General features: G+C 40.6%; 1 protein-coding gene across 6 annotated transcripts in view; it reads left to right on the top strand.

The window, feature by feature from the left end:
• The window catches only part of macf1a (microtubule actin crosslinking factor 1a), a 192,368-nt gene that overhangs the window by 4,380 nt on the left and 162,251 nt on the right, over window positions 1-25,737 (top strand). The window contains exon 1 of one of the 6 annotated variants that reach the window (XM_068332815.1): window positions 7,248-7,492. The exons of the other annotated variants lie outside the window; for them this stretch is intronic. Coding sequence (XP_068188916.1) covers window positions 7,399-7,492 — 94 coding nt within the window. The 5' untranslated portion in view covers window positions 7,248-7,398. Of the gene's footprint in view, window positions 1-7,247; window positions 7,493-25,737 lie in introns of those variants that run through there. 6 annotated transcript variants of the gene reach the window in all.

Raw genomic sequence — 25,737 nt, 5'->3', positions numbered from 1 at the left:
AAGAAAGAGAGCGTCAGAATTTTAATTTGAAGGGGGAGAAAAGAAGAGGGAATTTCTAAAAGAAGAGAGAGGAGAGAATGATCGAGTCAATGTTAAAGGTAATAAAGAGAGGAAAGAACACAGTTGAATAAAAACAGTGGGAAGGGGGCACCGGGCGACAGAGGAGTGGGGAAAAGAGGGCAAAGTTCAGTGAGGAGGGGGAAAGAAAAAGATCTAAACATATTAATATAACAAACAGGAAGGAATTCAGAGATGTGAGAACTGGTTATGAGGTGAACTCATGCTGATTTATTGTTGCACTGAAGAGATTCATTGACTCTTTGTACATGAGTCAAATACTATATAGTCCTCTTCCCTCAGGTCTGTAATGAGCCTCCTTTTGACTGCTGTTTGAGGTGACACTTAGTTTATGTGTTCATGCATTGACGCAGAGTGGATTATTTGCATTCCTGAATGAATTATGAGTATTACACAGGTATTATTATCCTGCCCAGATAGGAACATGTTAGTACAACACAATGTGTTAGTACCATAGAACTCAAAAAGTTATCAGTGTTCAGAAAATATTGAATGGACAAGGTGGTGCAAGGGTTAACATTTGACATTTTCACACGTTACTCAATTAATAATGCAAGGTAAAAAGTCAGTCTCACACAGACACTCACATATACACACATATATACTGTATGTGTATATGTGTATGTATACACACATACTGTATGTGTGTATGTATGCACATACAGAATATATACATACTACTAATATTAATATATAGTCACATGTAGAAATTTGCGTATATAATATGTGTAAAATTGTACATATGTGGACATATGTGGACAATTTGGCCTGGCTGCATATAAAAATCTGGACCTACAGGATTTAAATGATTGTATAAATATCAGTAACCTTAATAGTGGTTGTGGGTCCATGAGTTTGATTTTGGAGAAGACTTTATTGAATTAAAAAGGACTGTTGGAGTCGACTCATGCGCTACTTGGTTGAGGTTGCACTAATTTCTGAAAATTGAAGCTATAGATCAGATTTGACCAGTACTTAAAAATATATAAATATTAATGATTACGATTACAACTAGTTCAATGGCAATAAAACTCAAAGAAGTTTTGATAAGATGTAAGAATGAGGAATCTGTAACAGCACAGCGCTCCCAGTGGTCTGGGGTTGAACATTCCATAGCTAACATTCCACCTCAATATTAACTGGACCATGCTGGCCCCCTCAAATCCCCAATCCCCAAGATTGAACTACTGCCTCCCAGTAGGACATTAATCCAAGTCACACTCATTTTACAACAATTTCTTTCTATTGGTTACCTAGTCCTTGTGATTTAAGAAACTGAGCTGCTTTACCAAACTCTAGTACAAGAAAAAATGTGGATGTGGATAATCAAATCACATTGTTATGTTGGTGATATTTCTCATTGTAGATGTGAAGTGCTTCAATGTTGAGGAATGAAACAGGAATGTTTCCCTGTGACTGTGTGGAGTTGATCACATGGTGGAGCTGCTGCTGAGGCGTTGCTCATACTGATGTGTTGTGGACTCTATGTCCTTTTGGCTCACTGACCACATTCATCATGCAGCTGAAGCCTGTATGACAGCAGTACAGATGAACAGCAGCAACAACAACACACACACAAACACACACAAACACACGCACACACACACACACACACACACACACACACACACACACACACACACACACACACACAGACATGCAGTGGGAGATGAGTCAGTATTCTGCACTGCGTTTTTTAACAGCCGCTCATTCATACATAAAAACTCACTTTTACTAGTTATATCTATAATTTATTTACCACTCACACACGAGCATGAACAAACCAAAAAATTTTTTTTTGTCTCTCAGGCTGTGGTTTGAGTTTCCAACTGTCCACCACTCCGTGGGGATATAAGGGTTTCGATCACTGATTGTATCATGTGATGCACTGCCTTCATGCTATGATACCAGCAAACTAGTGTAATGTTTAAAAAATACACAATACTTGTTCATATGTAGTATACTGTTTCCTGACATGGGATATCACTGACTTTGCGACAGGAATAACAGCAACTTCCTTGTTGTAAGTGTGACACTGCATGTGTGTGTGGTCACACAAGGGGGGATGTAGATGAACCATGCATTCACTGCTCTGTTGATCTTTGATTGTAGTTTGATTATTTTGTGCATTGAGCACGATGTTTGTGTGAGTTTGTGCCAGATTTCAATCTCTGAGATGTGTATGGATTACTGTAGTTGATGCGATGAGTCCTGTAAAGAGGAATGAGTCACTAAAACAAAGGAGAGAAAGAAAAGAATAACATGAGGTTGGTCTCACTAAAGTCGCCATTGATGTTAGTGATAGTAAAACAAGTGAGAGGGTGTGATACAAATTCAGAGGAGTCTAAGGCTGAGTATATTAAAGTTTTAACCACATTGACTCTTTTACCTGTTGTGGTGAACCAGCTATGACTCAAGGGTTATCTCTCTCTCTTTTTGTTTTTTACTCGAGGGGATAGATTGCAAGTTTTATTTCACTTTTACCAGTCGCTTGGTCTCCAGTCTGTTACAATGGATGGCTGAGTTTGTTAGTGTTTTTTTCCATACTTTTTAATTACATATTTATGCAAACATACCTTAATACATACACACATAGTTTGGAACATTCAATTGGAAATAAACCAGATGTAACGTGACAACAATTTCTTCAGAAGGGGAGGGGCAAACAGAGCAGACAGCATATGCAAAATACAATAACGGTATGGCAACTGGCCCACCTTTGCAGATACTTGCTCCTTCTCCATCCTGTGAGCCAGTGGCATCACTCTCTCCGTCTCTCCTTCCCTCCAAGCACAGATGGGACACTGCATGGAAGGGGCGTCCTCCTCCCTGAGCCAAGACTAAGCTTGACTGCATACCTCAACTAGACAGGAGTTGGGTGATTTCAGCAGGTTATCAAATGGGCACCCCCGGTCACTGATGTTTCGTCAGTTTAAGCCCATGACACAACGGACGGGCTCAAGAGCAGAATCTAGCATCCTGGCTCTACCTCCACTGAACACCACCCAACTCTATGTCTTTTGTCCTTCAGTAGTTCAGCTCTGCCACTGCACATCTCTTTGGATCCAGATCCTCCATGATGCTTCCTCTGCCCACTTAGTGATGTTGGCTACCAGCCGCTTCAATCCCCAGAAGACCGAGGGTTCTCCAAAGCGACTGCCCAGCAAAACCCCTGCAGCCTACCTCCACTGGCAGGTTCCAGGCCTTCCATCCTTTTTGCTGGCTCTCAAGGATGAGGTCTTCATATTTCTTGAGCTTGCGCTCATATGCTTCCTCTATCCTCTCTTCCCAGGGTACCGTTAATTTGATAAGCACCACTTGTTTGGTACGTTTAGACCACAAGACAATTTATGGTCTCAGGCTATGGTGGACTATCCTCTGGGAATTTGAGCTGGTCAGCCCGCATCTCCCAGTCACTTGCCATGGCCAGGATGCCTTTGCTCCTCTCTCCTGCTGCTGCACTTTCTCCTGCCCTGACAAAATGGATCAAGCAGGGCCCATCAGAAAGATGTTTTGCTCTTTTCCTTGCCAGTTCGACACCCTCTGCCTACTGGGTTAAGATCTGGATCTGGTTAAGATCTGGTCATGTAGGCTTGATTGACATGATGAGAGGATGTACTCAGGTTAGCTGACCTCCCAGAGTGTGCAGCTTGGGCTCTCTACCAGTCCTGAAGTGTGGATTTTTGATGGAGTAGGCAGGAAGGCATATACAGAACACAACAGAAACTTGATCCAATGTCCATCCATGCTCCAGATGGCCTGCCAGGTTAGAGCCCTCTCTCTCACACTCTCTCATCTTGTCCAGCGGCCTTGTTTGTTCATGGCTACTGCCTTGGAATACCGGTTTTCCTCCTCGACCTTTCGCAACATGTATTGCCGCTCCTTTGGATCAGCTTTGTTCCAGCTTTTTCTGGTGGAACCACCCAGACCAAGCCTTCCCTGGGCTACTGACCCAATGATATCAGCATGATGCAGTCAATTTTCTGCCTCCTTCAGTGCTCTGCTGAAGAACGCAGCTTTTGGCCTGTCCTGACAACAATGCCTGCCTCCCGTAATATAGAGCATATATACAGCATATATAGAAAAAGACAAAAGCTCACAAATATACAGCTCTTATAAATATGCATTTCATGTATTTGTTTATTTATTTATGAGAAGTTATGCCATATTAAAAATGTTTCCATTGGATGCAATGTAACAGCGTTAGATTCACTATAACTTTCATCCACAGTTTCCCAGCAGGATACAATTTAAGCATTCAAGAGCATTGAGTGAACAAGGTCTGGCAGATTAAACAAACAAAGCATGCAAATGTTATAAAATACAATAACATCAGTCTCCCATACAGTTCTTTGGATCCTTGAACACAAATTACTGTTTTGAATTGATATGATCTCAGCACTAAAAGTGCATTTAATACCTATTAATCCATCTTTTTAAAAAGCAGCCTTTATATTGTTGCATTTGACTGTTAAGTAAATCCTTTGTCTATGAAGGAAGGTGAATATCAATTGGACCCAAGAGCAGGAAGTGTTGGAGGCAGGAGACAAAGCCCAACCCGCAGACGGGATCTGAAAGGCAATGCAGTGGTTTCAGATCTGTGTGTTTATGACCCAGTCATGCATCTTTTATCTCTCTTGTGATTCAGTATTGATTTTATCCTGGCAGGAGTTCAATCTGCTTCAGCACTTGTGACACAGTGCATTTCATATTCCTCACAACCTATAAAATATATTTTCCAGATAAACAAATATACAGAATATCTGTTACAGGCTGCATGGTCCTGACATTGTGTTTCAGTCACAGATCATCTTTGTAATTCTCTATGGGATTAAATGACATAATCTCTTCATTTCAATGCAGGGCTGGTGTAGGTGGTTTGACCTCAGCGTAAAATATCCAGTGATGGCTGTGTTTCACCCCATAGGGCAGAGAGACTTGTTGTTAGATCCGCCCTCATGTTAAGTCCAACGGTAGGGGCTCATTTCAATTGTCACAAGAAGTTTATTTTAGTTTGTGCCAAATGGAGTTTGCGTAATTAATACATCAATTGAACATATTAAATTTTATATATATATGTATACTGTATGTATGGCAACTGGCCCACCTTTGCAGATACTTGCTCCTTCTCCATCCTGTGAGCCAGTGGCATCACTCTCTCTGTCTCTTTTGGCCAGCCTGCAGAAATATATATATATGTATATATATATATATACACACACGTATATATACATATATATATACAGTATATATATATAGTATATATATATATATATATATATATATATATATATATATATATATATATATATATATATATATACACAGTATATACATATATACACATACGTATATATATTTCTGCAGGCCACACTTGTATTGGATCAAGGTTTATGGTCTTTATAAGGCTTTGACTGGGATTTTAATGGTTTTGCCACGGTTGTCAGGAATGTATGTTCAGCAACTAGCCCTTAGATGGCAGTGCAGTCCATTCATTTAGATCACTTAATGTCACACTTACTGTATGTCCCTAGGCAGTTTTTCCCTGTCTAAATACAGTACTTCCATTGAAATTTTATACTTGTTATTTTGTTGTTTTATTTCCTCGATTTATATTATGGTAACTTCACAGAAAAAGAGTATTTAATTAATTTTTTTCTATGATTTTTTTCAAACAAGTTTTCCTCAAAAAGTTAATTCCAGGACTGTAACCAAATGTGATCAAAGTAATTATTATCTGGCTATGTTATTAATAGCTTAAAAGTAGCCACTCCAAATACATTATCATTTGTCATACTATAATGAAAAAAGTGATTCTGTTTTCAGTAAGAGTGATTCACCTGCTTCCATTACAATGACTCTTAACCCCCCCCCCCAAAAAAAACCCCCTCTTAATTCATATCTGAGGAAAGAAAATCCATCTAAATGTAAACATTATGCCTGCCATTCTCAATTCCCCATGGTTATTAGCTTTCTCTCTGATTTTATAACAAATAGCTATGAGTTATGAAGGTTTACTCATCCAGTAAAAAATAAAATGATTAACATTAAGTTACCAAAATATGACCAAAAATATTCTTTATTACACTAGCTAACCAAAGAAATTGTGAACTTATACATTTGAAGGTGAGAGCTTGTTACGAAACACTAGTTTCATGACGTGAACTAATGTTATAATCTACATTAACATGTCTGGTGAACACATTACACGGTTAATATCATACCGTTGAATTCGGACGAATCTAAGTAGTTTACTATGACGACACCGACGCTTTCCCTGCTCTACTCTGATTGGCTGATGTGGTATTTTAACTCCTACTCTAACCAACCATCGTCCTTTCGGTCTCAACCTAACACATCGAACTATGACGTAGTAATTAACAGCCAATCAGAGGTAGACAGAAATGGGATACGTCCTCACCATAGTAGGATTGAAGCATTTACTGCCTTACCGGGGTTACCTGTCACGAGCCGAGCCCACCTTAAGGGAGCGCTCGCGCCTCATTTTCCACAGGTAGCCATGATTACCAGCTAACTCCAGCTCTGCCCCACCGGCTCCTGGGAAGTCTGCGGCGGAGGTTCCTAGCGCGGCCGGTAGAGAGAGATGGAAGCCAACCGCTGCGGGAACAGCCGACAGGACCTGAAGTAGGATAGGGAGAGCAGCGCAGACACGAACACTCACCGACAGGCAGAGACCGACAGACCGCAAACCGTCACACACACGAGCGGCCATTACGGCCGGGACGCACGCTGGAGCCCGGGCGACAGGACGCCGAACACAGCCTGAGAGGAAACCAGAGCCCGGACACGGTTTCTTCCGAAGCTTCCCCGGTTTGGGGAGGGGAAGAGTCACACTTTACCACCGTGAGGACACCCAGCTGGGTAAGGAAGGGGCAGGAAAGGGATAAATACCCCCTCTGGCACACACTGGGAGCACTTGTCGCCGTATGGAAGCCGATATTCAAGGAGGGACTGAAGGGTGACAGGACAGCGATGCGACCGCGATCCGCGCCGACGAGGCGATAATGGATAGATAGCGTACATGTAACCTTCAAGAGGATCCTGGCGTTATCAGAACCAATACAGAGAAACACTTTCACATAAGGCGTTTGTTTTTTCTTTTTTTTTTCCTATCTAAAGATTATTTTATCCTGACTGGAAGTGTGCGCCAATGCATCACTAGTGTGAGGAGTGGTGGACCGGACTCCAGTTAGCTCAAGGATTTGGAGTTGGGGGTTTGACGCGCAGCAGCAGACCGGGTCATTGCGGTAGTCAGCAGGCCGACCCTTCTGGAGCCTCCAGCCGTCCCGCGGAGCCACCATGGCCGGGTTTATACCGGGGCTGCTGCCGACAAACCATTCACAGGAGAAGGAATTCGCCCAGGCGTATGAGGATGTGCTTGAAAGATATAAAGGTAAAACAGTGCGCTGTTAAACCAATCCCAAACAAACATCCTTTACTAGTGTCACAGGGTTAGATGAGTCAACATTATAAATCCCAATGCCCCTGGAATACTGCTGGAATGGAGGATACATGAAACTGTCTCAAAGTGTCTACTGTATCTATCCTTGGGTAAACTTCCATTCTGGTCTGCCGGTTCATAATCTGGATTATTTCATGGTTGAAATTTTGGATAGACAAAGCAGGGTTTCATGTTTTGACAGCATTGCTCAGGGTTAAGGTCACACAATCTACCCAGACTCCCACTGTGACTCACTTGTATGGTTTGGACACCAGAGGAAATAGTTTTATGAAGTCCCCCTGCCTGCCGCTGTCAGGAAGTTTTCCCCACATGGCCTCATGTTATGTGTTTGCTGTTTATCCTGTAAATATAACAGCTGCTGCTCAGGAAGGTAGTGGAAAATGTCTAGTGAATGTCTAATGGGGTGCTAAGACATGAGAAAACGGGCATTCTCAAATACAGTGGTTCTGTTGGATGACTGCAGACATTTGTGTGGTCTGTTACCCCCTGCAGCAATGGAGGTATCACCAGACCTGCTATTTTCTACAGAGGTGCTTTAAAATGCATGCCATTACTGAATTGACTTTGTTTAGGAGGGGGTTGGAGTGTGTGTATGTGCCTGTGTGTGCCTGTGAAGATGGGGGTGCTGTCAGCCAATTCACATGTGTCATGTCTGTGATCCTGGCACTGATGAATAGGAGCTGTTTTTTTTAATATTGATTATTATAATGAAACTAAAGTCCTTGGTGGTTTGGAATGTAAGTGTGTTTTCAATGGAAATATGCACACATGTGGTGGGGAAAGACATTGATGGATATGAAGAGGATCATGTTATCAAGAATTTGTGCTGCTCATCTGTCTTACTGCAGGTAAAGAAGCCGGTTGGGTGCTGGCAGCACGTGTCCCCTCTCTGATGATGTACTATTTCTGCTAGAAAAAACTCTATTGAAGGAAAGTGAAATCACGTGGATCCAAATTATATCTAGAAAATATCTGGGTCAAAATATATCTTCTGTCTGACTTAAGTGTTTTTGGCCCACATATTTTTTGTGTTTCTCTGCAGTTGGCAAATTACCTGGTCCATTGCAGGTATTTATAACAAAACAAAAAAAATCATTCAAGAGAAATTGGACAATCCTTCCACCAGTGTTTCTGTGGTGTTACTGTGACACAGCTCAGGAAAAGTGTGAGTTTATTCATTCATTCAGTCTGTGAGACATTAAAGCAGAGAGGCTGGATCAGCAGCCAGCTTTCATTTTCCTGGGAAATATTGTTCCTACAGGCACAGGATTGCATGTGAAAGCAAAGATTATAGATTCATAGCCCAGATTAACACTGATGGTAAAGTCATTGCGTACAGTCCATACATTGCAAGACAAATAAACTACTGCCAATTGAAATTGAGTAGTGTATGGAGTATCCTCCTGTTCTGATCTCTGGTTTGACTAAATTGTTCTGCGTAATCAGATTTAATTCCAACTATACCTGTTGTACGAGGTCTATTTTCTACATTGATGTGTATTAAGGTCTCTGGAATTAGGAGTAATTTTAATGTCAAAACCAAGGTCACCGCAAGGCCATAAAGCAATAAATCTTCAGACAGCTTTTAATCCAGGAGGCAGAACTGCAACCAGTTCCTCAGCCTGTAGTGAATAATTGGCTTCTATGAAATGCTCATTTGACTATTGCAAACACGATTCAATTATCTGTGAGCCATACCCCAGGTATTTGCTTAGAGTGCAAGGGTTTTATTTCAGTTCAGGCACCAGAAGATGTTTGGTTTAAACAGCTGTGTGAATAATTTTACTGTTGCACCCTGATCATGGGTCCGGATTCCAACTCTGATATTTGTGATACCCGCATGGACTGTTTGATGGTCCTGATTTTGATTTTCAGTACCATCACCGTTGTGACAGGAGATTAATGCATAATCATCTCCTGTCTCAGACGGTCTGTGACCTTCTGTAGTTTGTGCCGCAGGTGAAAGGTGATCATGAGAATCTGATTCTGAATGAGCTGATCTTTTATATACAGAAAACTTTAGGAAATCTTGATGTGTAAAGAGTATGATGCTGTTTACTGTTGAACAACAGGAAGTCAAAGTTAAGTGAAAGAAAAGGCTGTTCTAGGCTGTTAGATGATCTGTTTGTCACAATTTGTAGTGGTTTTGCAGTGATTATATTGTTTGTAAGGAACAGAGATTTTGCTTGTTGGCATTACTTTGATATTTTCACTGACCTTTGATCGTCTGGTGTAATAGCACAGTGTATGGGATATGAGGCATGCTGAAGGTAAGGTTAGTTCTACACCCGGTGTGCTCAATTAAAAAAAGAATATTAACTAACAGTCACGCATAAACCAAAAGATCCTGGTTGCCACAACATGCTCAAATGACCAGCAGCAAAGGACTAATATGTACCTGAAAGTTAAACTGGAGCAAATACATTAAATCTAACAGTATGTTTAAATCTATTTGTGAAGCTATATTCCAAATTGCTAAATTGATTGTATTTCTGTCAGTGGAAAAATGATTGTTTAGGTTATTTAATTGATTATGTCTGTTATTCTTCATATACTTGCATCAATCATTTTTGACAGCGATGAGGTATTAAATCATTGTTATTGATGCTCTTAATGGAGTTGATACAGTATGGAGCCATTAATGTTATCCTGCAGGTACAGTAAGACATTTTATCAGACACATGACCCTTTTTTTATTTATCTTGTAGTTCTGTTTATAAAATATTATAGTGTCCACCCTTATATTGTTTGCTGGCTCTGTCAGGTTGCTGGTTTTAAATATGTTCTTTCAACATCACACTCACAGCTCACCTGCTTCATTGGTGCTTTAATGAGACTGTAACCTATAGGACTTGTCTATCCTCTGGAGTCTGTCCTTCACAATAGCAATCTGTCCACATCTATTCATGTCTTGCTTTTTGAAGAATCATCAATAACTCACATGCATGACATTAAAAGTATTGTTTCATTTTGACATACACAACATTGTTCTTAAGCTCTAACTGATGGTCTGGATTCTTTCATATGCTACAATGACCCAATAAACCACTTTACTTTATGAGTCCTCACCCCACTGTCAGCTGTGTGTGACTCACTAGAAGCAGTTGTCAGGAAGAATAGACAAAGAAATTTGAACTTGGCATCCTGCCTGTGGCGTCACTGGACTGAAATTTGAGTGGAAGACATTTGATCTAGTTTAAATAATTCACCAGGGTAGTATGGTGTTTGTGTGTACTTCTGGATTTTTGTAACAATGACAGGATATCTAAGGCAATAAAGACAGGGTGGACAGGAAAAAAAACACATGAGCCTGAGTCAGAAAACACTTGCTCACACTGTGAGTCAGTGGAAAGTCTAATGCTTTTAGACATACTGTATTAACAGCAATATCCAGTTCTACTTACCTATGTGTGTTTGGTGTTCCTGATCTCCTGCTGTTTTTTTTTTGTTTTTTTTACCAGCATAATCCCAATCACTTTAAATAACTACTAACTTCCTTTCTTCTTTTTCCATTTGGGGTCGCCACAGCGTGTTTATCCTTTTTCTGTTTTAGATGAATGCTTATATTTGCAAAGTTTCTTATACTGGATGCCTTTCCTATCGCAAACCTCTGCATTTATCCAGGATCGGGCTGGCCTTTAGTTAGTTGACACTGGCTTGTGCCTCCATAGGGCTGCAGTTGTTGGGGATTTAACCTGGGGCGGCATACGTAAGAAGCATGTGCTCTACCACTGAGATACATCCCCGGCTTTTCAATAACTAATCTACTTTCAAATTGACCTTTAAAGCACTGCAGGTTTGTTAAATATCTATGTTCAAAGGTCCACAACAGGGAATGGTCCATTCAGTCAGATAAATCAGGAAACCCTGGCAGAAACAGAACAAACTGTTGTTGGTCAGGAAGCCAAGAGTTGAGCCAAGAGGGTTTGCCCTTTACAAGAAGCAGAAGAAGCAGAACTTTATTAATCCCCTTTTACGGGGAAATTACTATATTGACTTTTTTTTTTTTTTTACATAATTTTTGTGTTACATGAAGGATATATACAGTATATTTGTGTAGGCCCCTGAAACACACAAGGGGCCCGTGTGCATGCAGTTAGTATCACAGCACAACAGTATCACAGCAATTAGTATCACATCACATCACAACATATGGGGAGGCAGAGAGTGAAGGGCAGCCACTTCAGGTAGCGCCCCAACTGAGCAACTTGTAAGGGGACGGCGCCTTGCTCAAGAGCGCCTCGGTGAGCTGACACCTCCCACAGTCAGCTCACACTCCGATGTTGAAAGTCTGGCGGAAGCGGGAATCGAATCGCCGATGTCCGGGCGATGTCTGGATGGAAGGGTGCTCTACCGCTGAGCCACTGCCACCCCAAATAAAAAAATTGTGTGAATAGATGTGCTGTTTTTGACACAATCATATTTAGAGACAAAGTTTAAGGTCAGTGATTAGACACACTATCAAATAGTCAGATTACATAGATTGTGTCTTGTTTCTCTTACATTTATTTTTGGCATCCGTGATTAATTTTATCTTTAGATGGAAATAAGTGATTTGGACAAACAGGATTTCGCACTGAATCATTATGATCACGTGACCTCAGTACAGCTGTGTGCTTTCCTCGTAGAGGTCAGTAACCTAGCAAAACTGACAGGAAGTCCACAACACATCAGGAAGGTTTTGGAGTTGAGCATTTGCTGACTTCCCTGACTTCCCACATTTCCCTGAGATAAAGGAAGTTTCAGGCAGGTGGTGGCCAGCTAGTCCTGACCCTATAGACTGGTGTTTGTGTTTGTACCTGCCTGTCTGATTCTCCACATGATGAAGACACATAAAGGACGCCTGTGCCTGTTTAACAGCCTCATGAATCCTATTAAAGTGTGTCTGTAGCTGTTTTGACCTTAGCATCTCTAATGCAGCCTGTCTGCCATGTTTGCCTCTTCCTTAGAGATGTCACACTGGACTAATGTGTCCCCATTAGTGGTGAAATTAGACCCTGGAATGATTAGATAGTATGGGCCTATTTGTGTATCATGTACGTGAACTTTAATATTGGAAATTATCAGAGTGAGAAGATCTAGAGACGGAAAAGGGGATAAAATATATAAATGTGAGGACAGAATGTACCACAGATGACTATATAACTTAAGTGAACATCAGAAGAAAGGGATGAAGCAGAGTGGAAGAAGATGGAGAAGAGAGGCAGACTTGTGAGCCATTAGCCAGTTACTGGTTTGAATTCATTACAGCCGGATTTTTCCAAGTGGCCTAGTTTTTCCCCTTCATTCTCCTTAATTCATGCTCTTCTCTTGGGGTAGGTCTCTGCCTTAAGAACACAACCTTTGTTCTCTTTTTTCATCTTCCTCCTCATTCTGCACAGTCTGTTTCAGTTCAACCTGGATCAAACCTTATTTTTCTTTGTTTTGCTGTTATCAGAGCTATCTTTGGAAGGGAAGATGTAGAATAAATGGCTGCTATTTGAAGAACATTTCTTTTTCTTAACAGTATTCTTTTTGTATTTCCTTTTCCCTCCCATTGTGTTTGCACTTTCCTCACTTTCTCACTTTTCTTATTTCATTATCTCATACTTCTTTTCTCTTTCTCCTCTCTGTTAACCTCCTTACGCTCCTCCCTGATTTCCCATCATTCCTGTTCCTTCCTGTTTGGTCACATTCTCCAGCAGCTCTTGACTCTGTCTGCAGGAAAAGCAAACGCAGCCAGAGCTGCACCAGCGGTGCTAGGGAAAATCAGATGCTGACCGAGCCTGAAATCTTGCTTCTATTTTTTAGTAGGAAGGGGAGGGGGCTGGGGGTGGGGGTGCTGTGTGGGTGGATTGTGGGGGCTGGGGGGGAGGGGTTTGCTCGGGGAAATCAGAAGCTTCTCGAGCTTGGGCCTCTGTTTCTCTGCTGTACTTGTCATAATGAATTCTATATACACATCAGAAATAATCAAGATGCTTACTAAACAATTTGAGTTTTTAAAATACAGTACTTGCAAAAAATATCAAAACACATAAATTAGATTCAACAGGAGAAAATATCTAGAACAGTGATGTCAGAAAGACCACATAATTTTTCAAATACGAACTCCTCCACACAAAACTACAAACAGAACATGTCTGTTTAATGAAAGCAGACATATTATTAGAGAGTAAATGTAAAGTTCTAGATTTTAAACAAAAATATTACTCAGTCTGTATCGGTGAATAGAGAACTACTGCAGTCCCATCTCCTCACCCCGGTTCCCCGTTCCCCTCCTCCCATTCTGTTTGCAGCAGTTCTTCCTCCTTAGCCCTAAGAGATCTTACATAAGCAGCACCCAGTTGATTTTTAATCAATGAGCTGTATTGTGCATATGCATATATGTAATGTCACGGGACAAAATTGAGCTGAATGGATGCGACAGTAGCTCCATGGAGTGTGAAATACTTGCTTCTACATATAGAAGAGTGTGTTGGTGCATAGTTATGTGTCTGTGTGTGGCGCTGGTGTCTCTCTCGTCTGTCTGCGGCACACAGAGCCTGTATTCATGACTGTAATAGAAACATCCGTGTGGTCCGTTCACTTCGTTTCCAAAATGCATGCGTTTCATGTGGTTACAGACTTTACACTCCCACTGCAGAGGGTTGGTCCATCTCTACTGGTGTGTCCTGGGATGTCAGGGGGTCTCTGGCTGTGTTTGTCAGTGACTGCATTCTTCTGAGGGAAAAAAATAGGTCAAGAACATAGCTCTGTGTGTGTGTGTCTGTGTGTTTGTCTGTGTGTGGTGTGTCTGTGTGTATGTGTGTGAGACTCTCCTTGGAGCTGCACCATACCTGAAATCGATAATGAGGCTCCACGATGGAAACACGAGCAGCCCCACACTGCTGCTGTCTTGACCTCTGCGACACACAGGCAGTCAGATCTAGTCACATTGTACACCCCCAATAAATAAACTAAATTTATGACATGCTTCACCACTTTCAAGTCCTGTTCGCATCCCTAGTGGTTCAGAAGACCACACAAGGGACTGGAGAAAGTGGTCAGAGTGGACAGGTGGTCTTCTTACAAAGAAAGCACAAAATCATGACAAACAGGTGTAGGTTTCGAAGTCAAAATACTGTACTTTGGTGGTCATTTAAAGATGAATACAGTATTAAGGTCAAAACATGCTATTCCTAATGTTATTTAAATGTTATCTGATTTCTGAGATTATTTCAAGACTCCAACTTTGGTGTCATGTGACCCCTGCCTCTGAGACTTGAGTGTCATTAGGATATTTTTAAGATAGAACGACAGAGCTGAGGTTTTGGAAACCTAGTGACGCACGTCTGTTATAATGTGACTAATCACTGGGCAACAGCACCAACATTCTTTAAATGGGAAGCAACTCTGAAATGTTAACAGAGCTGCTGCTATTATCTAATGTTTATTTTCTCAGATGAGACAATGGATGTGAGATTTGAGGGACGTCTCAGTGCAGGATTCCATTTCAGCTGTGATCGACTTCATTTCAGTTTATAAGGAGAACAGCTGCATTCACACAATCCCCATGTACAGTACAACAGACAACGCTGGAGCTGTAATGTGGACGTGAAGTGGGACAATGTTGTCATCTGTTTTCATAGTTGTTACATTTTTCTTATTTACACGCTGACAGTGCAGAAATGTTTTCTGACATTTGTGTTTTCAGGCTTTGCTGTTGTGTAAATAAATGGCTAAAAAACAAAAAATGTTTACCACTGAAGGTTGAACATATCGCCATGTAAACAACCTCTAAAGTCCAGCAGACTAAACAGAAACTGTGTGAGCCACTCGTTTTCAGTATCTGGTGTTATTTTGGACATTTTAAGACTTCTGCAGAGATTTAACTGCATCTTGTCTGATGCACTGTGTTTCATGCTGTTGCACAACTGTGTTCGCGTGTGTGCCTGCGCGCACGTGCGTGTGTGTGTGTGTGTGTGTGTGTGTGTGTGTGTGTTGTGTTCAAAATGCAGTAGGATTGTTAAGATGAAACCAGCAGAGGTGAGAGCCAGTTAATGAATTAATCATGAACTCTGCTCTGAAAGCAATGTAGGGGACAGAGGTTAGTTTTTAGAGAGCAACACACACACACACACACACACACACACACACACACACTGCAGCTCGGTTGCTGGTGGGTCTCTGTCTTCAGACAGATACTCCTTCCTCACTCCTTCGTCATCCTGTGCTTGCTCTTACACAGTATTTTCAGTTCTCTGCCTCCACGATGGCAGATTTTGGTATTTTTTTAATCCTGGCTTTCTCAGAAGTTCTGAAATACTCTTCAGATGCTATTTCATAGATTAACTCACATTTTGTTGTCTTGTATGTTGTCTTGTATCTATTCTGTGATGCAAAACTAAGCTTCTGATGCAGCATTAATCTCACGCTGATTCTCCTGCCATTCTTACCCTTCTCCCTGTTCTCTCAGGATTTCTATTTAATGCCCAGTTTTCTGGTCCCGCTTATTTATGTATATTATTTTGTTTTTTAATCTTCAACTCTTTTGCCGCTTCGTTTTCATTCCATTCCTGCTCCTCTTGTTCATTTTCTTATGAAGGCAGGCGGCCGCTGTTGGATTTAGCAGGACAATCAATACCGTCCCCTGTCTATCCATCACGCTGTCATTGAGTGAGTCTCTACTGAACTGAGATTGAAGGCGAATGGATAGGAGAGGAAGAGCTCTGTGAGTCACAGTGTGCTTATCATTTCAGAAAACCAGCATATGGGTAGGTTGTGGATGACACATGGCCGGAAACCTGATCGTCAAACTGACTGCCAGGTTTTATCAGGACATGCAGAAAAAATTGAAAGCAAATGTGTTGATCAAGTATGTTGACTCACACAGGAGTGTGTTTCTTTTCTGTGTCTCTGTAGGGAATCAGACAAGGTATAGACAAGAGCTCATTATTTCCAGACAGAACAGTAGGAATAAGACATATTATTGTCCTAGATGATAAAATATTTTTTTCTCTTCATAATCGGTGAGTGATTCCTTTTGACTGTTTCTGAGTCATACTGAGTAATTAGTATATGGAAAAGTTGGAGTAAAGGTTTTTTGTACCAAGAGAAGACACAAGGATGGTAGAGTAATTTGCTGCAGGACAGACAAGCAACTGTTGTGTAAATGTTAGCATGCTGCTAACTGATGTTTGGTTTAATGTACATGGATTCCTGATTCATCCAAAGCACAAGAATCTCTCACTAAACAGCAATAGTGGCAATGATTATCTGTGATGCTGGTAGAGATTCATGCAACCTTTTTTGGTGCAGGCCTCCAGTAACTGTGACCTGTCAGCTTCAGCTAGGTGGACATATTCTTCATCTGCAGTTGGATGAAGGGAGGTGCTGAGAGACCATCAACCTTTAGTTTCTCACCACAAGAGAGCCAGGGGGACTTTTAATTTGCTCCAATTCCTTCAGATGAAGACACTCATTGTGGGACCCCCAGGTCACGCATTACGCTGGGTCTCTCTGGTTGTTTGGACTCAACAACATCCACAGATCTGACAGACAGAACTCCACAACAGGTTCTCCACTAGTCAGTCTAGAAACAACAGTTCTGTTTACTGTTTGTGTGTCGTTGAGATTGGAAGATTAATTTTGTGCCTCCTAGTGTTAAAATCAATGCCCCCCAAAACATCACAAGATTATCCTCAGGGATCTCTAGATAAAAAATAAATTAAAACAAAAAACACTGATATTTTAAAAAAAAATTTCATATGAGGAAGGAGATGTTAATTTTTGAGGTTACTGGAATGAAACTAATTTTTTTTATGGGTCTGAACCCTCTGAAGAGTAGAAATTTAAATTATTTTTAGCCAAAACATTTGGGAAAACATTTTGGAAATGTTTCCTGCATGATAACGCCGGATATGCGTTGTCGTGTGGACACTGCAACCGAAACGTTTTCTATCCGGGGGCGTCTCCCTGTGACGAAACCTGCTGTGACGTTAGTGTGTGTGACCAGTGTCTACATGTACACACAGAACGGACGGAGTTAAAAATGGCTATTTTCTGACGTATTTCAGCTCCACGTTGAAGACGTGTTGATAAACATGCTTGACAGTTGTATATTTGTTCGTCTGTGTCTTTCTTTGAATCATAAAGTTTATATTTATTTATACATTCATTCATGTTCCTCGCCAAAGACGCCAATGCCAGTTCTGGGTCTGACTGGGATGCGCTGCCTGCTGGTGGGAGAACTCTGTGGTGGGTGCGCTTGGTTTATAATACCAATACATTTGTTTTCATATGTTTGGTATGAAGTCTGATATTATTGTTTTATTGTGGAATTTCCACGAGTTCTTTCTAGTATATAAAAATTTCCTTTCTTTTATGTTTTCAATGTTTATTTTTTTGTTCCATTCACATCAGGCTGTAATTTGGACAGATTACAGGCAGCCCACAGGAGGGGTCTAATCATATTCATCCACTTTACTACCCAAGTGCCAAGACGAGGAGCAAGGACACCCCCATCAAGTGGACTGTCCCATCCCTGACATCTCTGAATCTGACTTATACCATTGAGGCTGCTGCTGCGGGGGGGTTTACAGTGTTTCTTATGTAATTCAGCATAGCATTGACATCATTGTATTAAGACGCGTGGCTTTTGATTGGTTTATGTCTCACTGTAAACCTGATTGTGTTCTGAATCGTGTATATTTATATTGGAATCATTTCTACCACACAGTTCAGATTCTTACACACACCCACACCTGCTGCTGCTGTCGTTACACTGGCTGCAGTTTGTTAAATAGCTTTTATTTTAGTGCCGAGTCTTTTTAAAACCAATCCCTCCGTAAGCCTCTTGCCTTTTTGTGTCAGCAGTATCGTCCTGTTTCCCCGCCTCCCACCTGCTCAAAGAACACCAGGGATTCTTTTTTAATTGGTGGAACATGGTGACAGGAAAGCGTCAGCACTGTTATGTTTTCCCTACAAGCTCCTTCTGAAATGATGACTTCCAAACGGACAAGCCTCTAAATGGGATGTATTAGACTCTGTCTCTGTCACACACATTTCTGTGTTTTCAATTAGATCAAACATGACTTTAACTTTTCAGTTTGATCCTTTTGATTCCCTTCATACTCGTTGTTGCTCAAAGTGACGACAGTGATGAAGACAAATGACTTTTGTCTGTACATCTGTGTGGCACATTTCACTTCTGAAGCACAACTCCAAAGCTTTTGAAAACTCTTTTCCTGCACAACAAACAAGTCCTGAAGTAGTCTCTTGTGCTATTTAGAGCTTGTTGTTGTTTTTATTTTTCCTTTTCCATGGCGACAAGTTGGACTGTGTCTCATGCTCTGAGTGAGATAAAGCTCAAAAACTATTCAGTGTGTTTTCCCCAAAACTCGAGGCATGTTATTGAAAGTGATGGTACAAAACTCAGTTCTAACTGTCTCTATTTCTAATCAATTTGACTGGTTTGTTTTGAGTAACGCTGAGTCACAGACACATTTAAAAGTTTGAAAAAGTGTTTTGTTTGTTTTTTTGCTGAAGAGGTGAGTCAGCGTTTTAGCGACGTATTTTAATTTGAAAAACGCTTGCCCCTCACCATAACCCTTTTGTCAGACATGCAGTTACAGACTCAACTTAAATACCTTCTTAATAGCTGATTTTCTTAACACACCCATGACAGGGAATCTTGAGTGTTTCATGCTTGTCTCACAGATTTAAGTTACAGCTCCTAATTAGAGATGGGCTATCTTCAAGGTCCGTATGAGGAAAAAAGTCTGACCAGACATAATGTGGATGAAATTGTATTAAGGCCTTCTGATTCATCATCATACTTATGCACTGTTAAATGCCTATCATACCATTCTCATGACACACTCTGCTTCTGTCTCACTCCTTCCTCCTGTCCTCTGTTCATTCTCTCTGTTCATTCAGGCTCTCCTTTTCTAACACCACAAATGGAGAGGGGAGACAATTTTTACTTTAATGACTTATTATTGTCATATTTCATTCTTTTTGGTTTCATCATCCCTTTCTCATTTCCCCTCCTCTCTATCTTTACTGGGTTTGTAGTCAGAGCTGCTCAACAGGTTCGCCTCTGACTTCAGACTCTGTAAACGTTCCATCTGGTGGATAAGAATCTATGCTCCTAAATATTGCTCTTGGTGTGTGTGTGTGTGTGTGTGTGTGTGGGTGTGTGGCTGTGTGGGTGTGTGTGTGGGTCAGAACTTGAGTGAGCTAATTAAGTATTTAATAGACCAATCAGAAACGTCTATCAATCATTGATTAGGCAAAGCATTTTATTCACATAAAGGGAATATTTGTATCATCAGCAGTTTAATCAATTATTTATTAGAAAGTTTATAACTTTATCAGCATTGATTACAGTAACTGTATACCCATACTCACATCTGTGATGAGATCACAAATGTATTGATTTTGTGTGTGTGTGTGTGTGTGTGTTTTAGAGGGGATATGTTGAGGGAGAGGCTTTAATGAGTCGTTAGACTAACAGCTAATGCTTTTGAATAGGAATTTCAAGAGGCAAGAAATTTAATTTATCTTTGCTGTTCTCAGACAATGACCTGCTACCAAAACCTTTAACAAACCAGTAAAACGTGTGTGTGTATGTGTGGGCGCGTGTGTGTCGTGTTCGTTGACTAGCCACTCTGATGAGCTTCCTGTTTGTGTGTTGTTCATCACTCACCTCCTGTGGACACACATCCTATGTATAGATATTGTTTTGAATCGATGTGTGTTTGATCACATGCATCACATGATGACATGTTAGTGTGTGTATCTTCACACATTAACTATGTCAATGTGTGAACCTGACTCGTCCCTCAGTGTGGACGGCTCCATCTGTCAGAGGGTGTTGGCTTTAATCACCAGGGAGACTGACACCCCTGCTCTTCTCCGCAGTTAGGAGGTATTTACCCCTTTGTCTAACATTGTGGAGAAAAGAGTACTGTCTTGTATTCTGCATTTTTTGTGAGGCTTGCACTATTGTTATAGCAGATAGCATCTCAAACATGCACCTATGTATGGGCTGATTCAGAAAAGTTGGCTGCTTTCCTAAGACGGAGAAATATTGAAGAGGAAAAAAAAATCAGAAATTAAATCTGGAAAATTGGAAATTTGTCGCATTGTTTTCGGGTTATATATTTTGGGTATTACAGAATGATAAAACATTCCACCATTCGGAAAGGATAATAAAAGGGGGGCTGGGGGTGCTGCTGCTCTCCTGCTCCCCTCCACATTAACAGGATACCCTGTCTGTTACCCATTTTATGCTAATCCTCATCCCCAGCCTGACGTTCCCTTACTCTGCAGTGGGGTTTTAATCCAATCATCCTCTCCACCCAAGGGCTGGATGGTGTGGGTGGGTGGAGGGATGGATGGGGTCTGTGGGTGGGTGGATGGTTTGGGTAGGGCAGGGAGAGATGATGGTGGCTCTTGGAGGTGTGAAGGGGATTAAAGGGAGGGGGAGGGTACGATGAAGATCAGACTCGTCCTTCTGTCAGCTGTGACCCATAATGATCGGCAGTCATGGAGGTTGTTTGTTGAAATTTGGCAAAATATTGACACTCGATTTGATTGCTTTTTTTAACGAATTACAAGGGAAATACTTGACCCTAAACTATAGAAATCATCTACTGTGTCAGCGTGGAAATGATTTGTATTCTAATGCAGCATTTATTACCACACATTTGGTCTTTGCTCAGTTTGCTGCCCTTATTGGAAACTGCTATTCTCAAAATATATTAAAATATTCATTCAGTAAACAAACAATACATAAATGAAAATAAGAGTTTTAAACTTGAACGGTTTCTATCATCTGGTTTATTTTTGTATAAATTTGCGACAAGATTTTAATTATTTTGGAGAGTCATCAAGTTTTTAGATCAACATGTTTTTTTAGGTAGCTGAGAAACGACTCATGTCAGTTCAACTGGCTGCTACTGACCACTGGCCACTGCTATTTGTTCATAATGATTACACAAAGGTGTCACTCCAAGAACCCTCAAGGATCTCACTGATTCAACATTTGACAGTTTTGGTATTTCTCATTATGCTACTTCAAATATGTTTTTATCAGCTGTTTCTTTACAAAGAAACACAAATACCAGACAAGAAGATGAAATCGGGTGACAAAAACTATTGAAGAGTAGAGGTGACAATAATATCTTAACAATGATGATTAAGAACACAATATTTTAGGTCTTACTGGAAAAAATCGTCAGTGCTATGACGCTCTGAAGTGGTGAATCAGACCCTGAGGATACAACAGTTACAGGTGTTTGTGTGTGTGTGTTGGTGTATGCATTGGTGTGTGCTTGAGAGCTTGTAAAACTGCTTTGTCTGGAGAACGCACACAATTACGTCACAAAGTTTATATCCAAACCTACCTTCCATCAACTCGCTTCTCATACAAACTCTTGAGTGTGTCAGGGCAACACGTTGGAATGAAACGTGTGTGACGCAGCAGAGTACAGTGAGGCTGCAGGAAATTCCTGAAGTAACTTGAGGAGGAGGAGGGAGGAAGTCAGGACTGCTTCATTTGAACGTTCTTAAAAAAGCAGAATTCAAATCTGGGGCGGACGATGCGCTCACATCACCTGACACCCCCTCAGCTCCAAAAGACGTTAATGTCAATGACTTCCTCAAGCTTTTCTCTTGCTCCTACTCCTGACCGGATTCTACTCCTCAAGTGGTCTTGGACTGAAGTGGTTCCACCAGTAGTGAAGTGTAGAAAGTGGAACTCTTAGCTGATGTTTTAAAATGATTGCGTCTGCAGTGAGTATTAGGTTGAGTGTGTGTAGGGTTCCCACCCCTCATCTGCTTGGTGCCCATTTCTGCCGACTTTTTCCAAATGAGCTGAAATGATCCTATAAAGGTTCTAAACATCTTGTGAGGTAGTATTTAAATCAACATATCACTCATATGAAGGTGCTTTTCACATTTTGTTCTAGTTCATATTTTTGTTCTGCCTTCTTTTCTCAGTATCTACTGTCCCCCTTGTCTACATTCACACACTCTTATCTGTTTTATGCTCCTTTACTTTGACCCACATTCTTGATCTTCCCTTGGAAAGCTTTTTCATAACAATGATGTCGCTCCTGTTTGCAGCTGGAGTCGAGTGCAGCGCTTTCCTGCCATCAGCTAACTGATTCATGATAAATGCTGACTCTGCAGTTCCATCGGCTGTGCACCATCCTTCCGTTTCCCAAACTGAGTTATATTGACATGCAATCTCATGAAAAACAACAAAAATTGTACTTTTCTTGTTATTCTTGTTATCACACAAAATTGCAGTGCAATTATATTTAATATTTATGTGTATATTTTAATTTCAGCCGTAATCCACAAATATACAAATTATAAACCCCAAAAATCTATTTAATCTGAAGTAAAGTGCTAAAATGTTGACAGACACACCTGCAGTTAGTTCATTGCACTGCAGTGATTAATTTAGCATGTTTTCCACATCAGACTAAAAGATGTGTCCTTTTTCAAGCCAGATCAGTATCAGAGCGGGAGCTTGGGTCTCAGAGAGCTGATTGTGTTCCCTTCTGACCAGATGCTGAAAAATCTACATGCTAAACACGCAATAGTCACATATTATGTATTTGTGGAGTCGATTCCACATCTCCTTTTGACGTTTTTCTGTGATAGTTCCTATTAACACGCTGTGTGCTTGTCATGAGCCAGATGGCCATCTCCCTCTGGCCTATGTTTGCTGGAAGTATGGATATTTTTAAATAAAGTTATGCATAATGAATTATGCACAGTGGTGAGCACAGCCTGTCCACGTTTTGTGGGTGCCTGCACATCTTGTGGCTCTCTGAAATCAGGTCACAACCTGGGTGACTGGGTGCTCACATTTTGGAGCCTATGATGTTTATTTAGGCACAGATGCAGTTTATTTGTGTTTGAATGGCATCAGTAGGATGCATCGGTTAAAGGACGGCTGTCAGCGCAAGTTTCTGTTCAAAAATTTGTGTGTTCCTGTTTTGGAAAGGACTGGTTTTAGGATTCTGAGTTTGTCTTTGGAAACTGACTCTTCTTTTACGTTGACTTGATGGTAAAGAATTCAAGAATACAAATTTCTACATACATTTAAATGTATTTAAATGTATCCAAACGATATATGTCATATATCGTTTGGATTTTTACACTTGTGACGACTCGCATTTAAATGTATGTAGAAATTTGTATTTCTACCTACGTAGCAGGTAGATGCAGTCCTCACATTATTATGTGAGGACTGCGTCTACATGCTGCGGTGTAGTTAGACATCCATTGGTATCACAGTCCAGCTGTGGCACGTCCATTCACGCTGCTTGTGTTGGAACAGATAAGGAACACATACCAAGAGCCCAAGATGTTAAACACCCACAAAACGTGCTGGAGGTTGTGTGTGTACAAGCCTAGATTTCTTGGCTATCAGTCTGTGTGTTCAGGTCTATGCCTTTGATGATGGTGCATCATTAGCACTTTGTCGAACCTTCCGGTTTAATTTTAACGGCATGATCTCAAAGCATGCAAATCCAGCTCATGTACCTGCTTTTAATGTTTACCTTCCAGGCACTCAAAGTGAACTTGTTAACGCAAAGGCAGCACCTAGGTGTTGCTGGTTTGATTGTTGCTTGAGGACACAGATTAGAGAGACGCCTCTTAATGCAGGAATCTGAAGTCAAAACACTCGGATGGAGACAGATCAGAGATGTGATTGTTAGGGGGGGTAAAATAGATTGATAAAGACCTGTTATGTTTTGGATTCCGTGTTGTATTTGAGATAATCCCCTTGTATAAAGACACAAGAACAAAATTTTGTTTTGACCTGGTAGCAGTTTTGATGTTTGACTCATTTTCCTTTTTTTTTCCAGAAAGGATAAGAAATGTATTCAACTTCTCTCTTCCCATGTTTTTGCTCAGTACATTTCAGTAAATTGCAAGCTTGTCTGTGAAATACACACATTCTCAGAATTTTGACTTCATAACCAGGTTTTTGACAAAATCCTGACATCTGCCCTCTTATCCTGTCCATGTGTCTGTCTGGATGCCTACATCTATGTTTGTGTCTGTCTGTCTGTCTCCATTTATGTTTATGTCTGCATTTATGTCTGTCTGTATCTACAATATCTGTCTATGTCTACGTCTGTATCTCTGTGATTTAGTGAGGGAAGTTTCAGCTCTGATTTGAAATTATTAAACTGTTATGGAATTAAATGTGTTATGTGTTACACAGAATGAAAAACTACCTGTATGTTTTATCATGATACAACAGGATAGATAGAAGAGACCACATGATATAAAATAATGCAGGCTTACAGATAATCAGGTTTTCATACTTTTTTCCCCTATTAACCAGATAATATAAAATAATACAGGCATACAGATAATCAGAGTTTCATATTTTTCCCCCTACTAAGCCGAGGGTACCTCTTAAACCAAAAGGATGACAAAAGATGGGTCAATTTTCATGGGAAACGATAAAGATGCAGTAGAGAGTTGAGACAAAAATGACGTAAATCTGTCCTTGGGTAACAGCTTAATGCCTAAAATGCAGTTATTGGGATTCTTGGCATCATAACATTTAAACTAGTGTTGACTTGTTTTTCATTTCTGCATCACAGGACATTTCAGTCACTCATGATGGAATTAACTTCATGAAATAATAAAGTCAAGGTGACTTTTTTGGAGTGAAACTCAGCTGGGCATAGTGCAGGAAAACTAACAAGTGATTAGTTGTTGTTAAGGTTGTTGCCTTGACACAGCACTCATGCTGTGTTGTTGGCTTATATGTTAGGATAAGTATGCACAAGGTCTATTTTTGTGAAGTGAAAAAGAGAAGGGTGTTTGTTCCTCAGTCGGGCCGCCCTTTCCTTCCCTTCCCTGCAGGCCTGTAGAGGACCTCGGTATTATAGTAACAAGAGAAGCTGAGCTGCCGAACACATTTGATTTTAGAATTAGATCATCCTTCAGTGAGTGTAGGTCTGAATAATGGATCTGGGGAGTCCTGTTTATAGGCCTGACAAGCTCTGTACACAGATAACAATACTCCCTGAATGACATCAGCTTCTGTGTAGAACAGATGCAGAAAAAAATAGCTTTTTTTTCTCAATAGAATCAGTTGTTTTAAGTTTATATCAACCCTTTTCCAAATTATTTGGAAAAAATATTTTCAGTTTATGAAACAGCACCATTAACAA

Source organism: Antennarius striatus, chromosome 14, assembly GCF_040054535.1.
Source record: "Antennarius striatus isolate MH-2024 chromosome 14, ASM4005453v1, whole genome shotgun sequence".
Classification (NCBI taxonomy): Eukaryota; Metazoa; Chordata; class Actinopteri; order Lophiiformes; family Antennariidae; genus Antennarius; species Antennarius striatus.
Note: the sequence above shows the minus strand (reverse complement) of the source record. Positions and strands in the feature narration are given on the sequence as shown.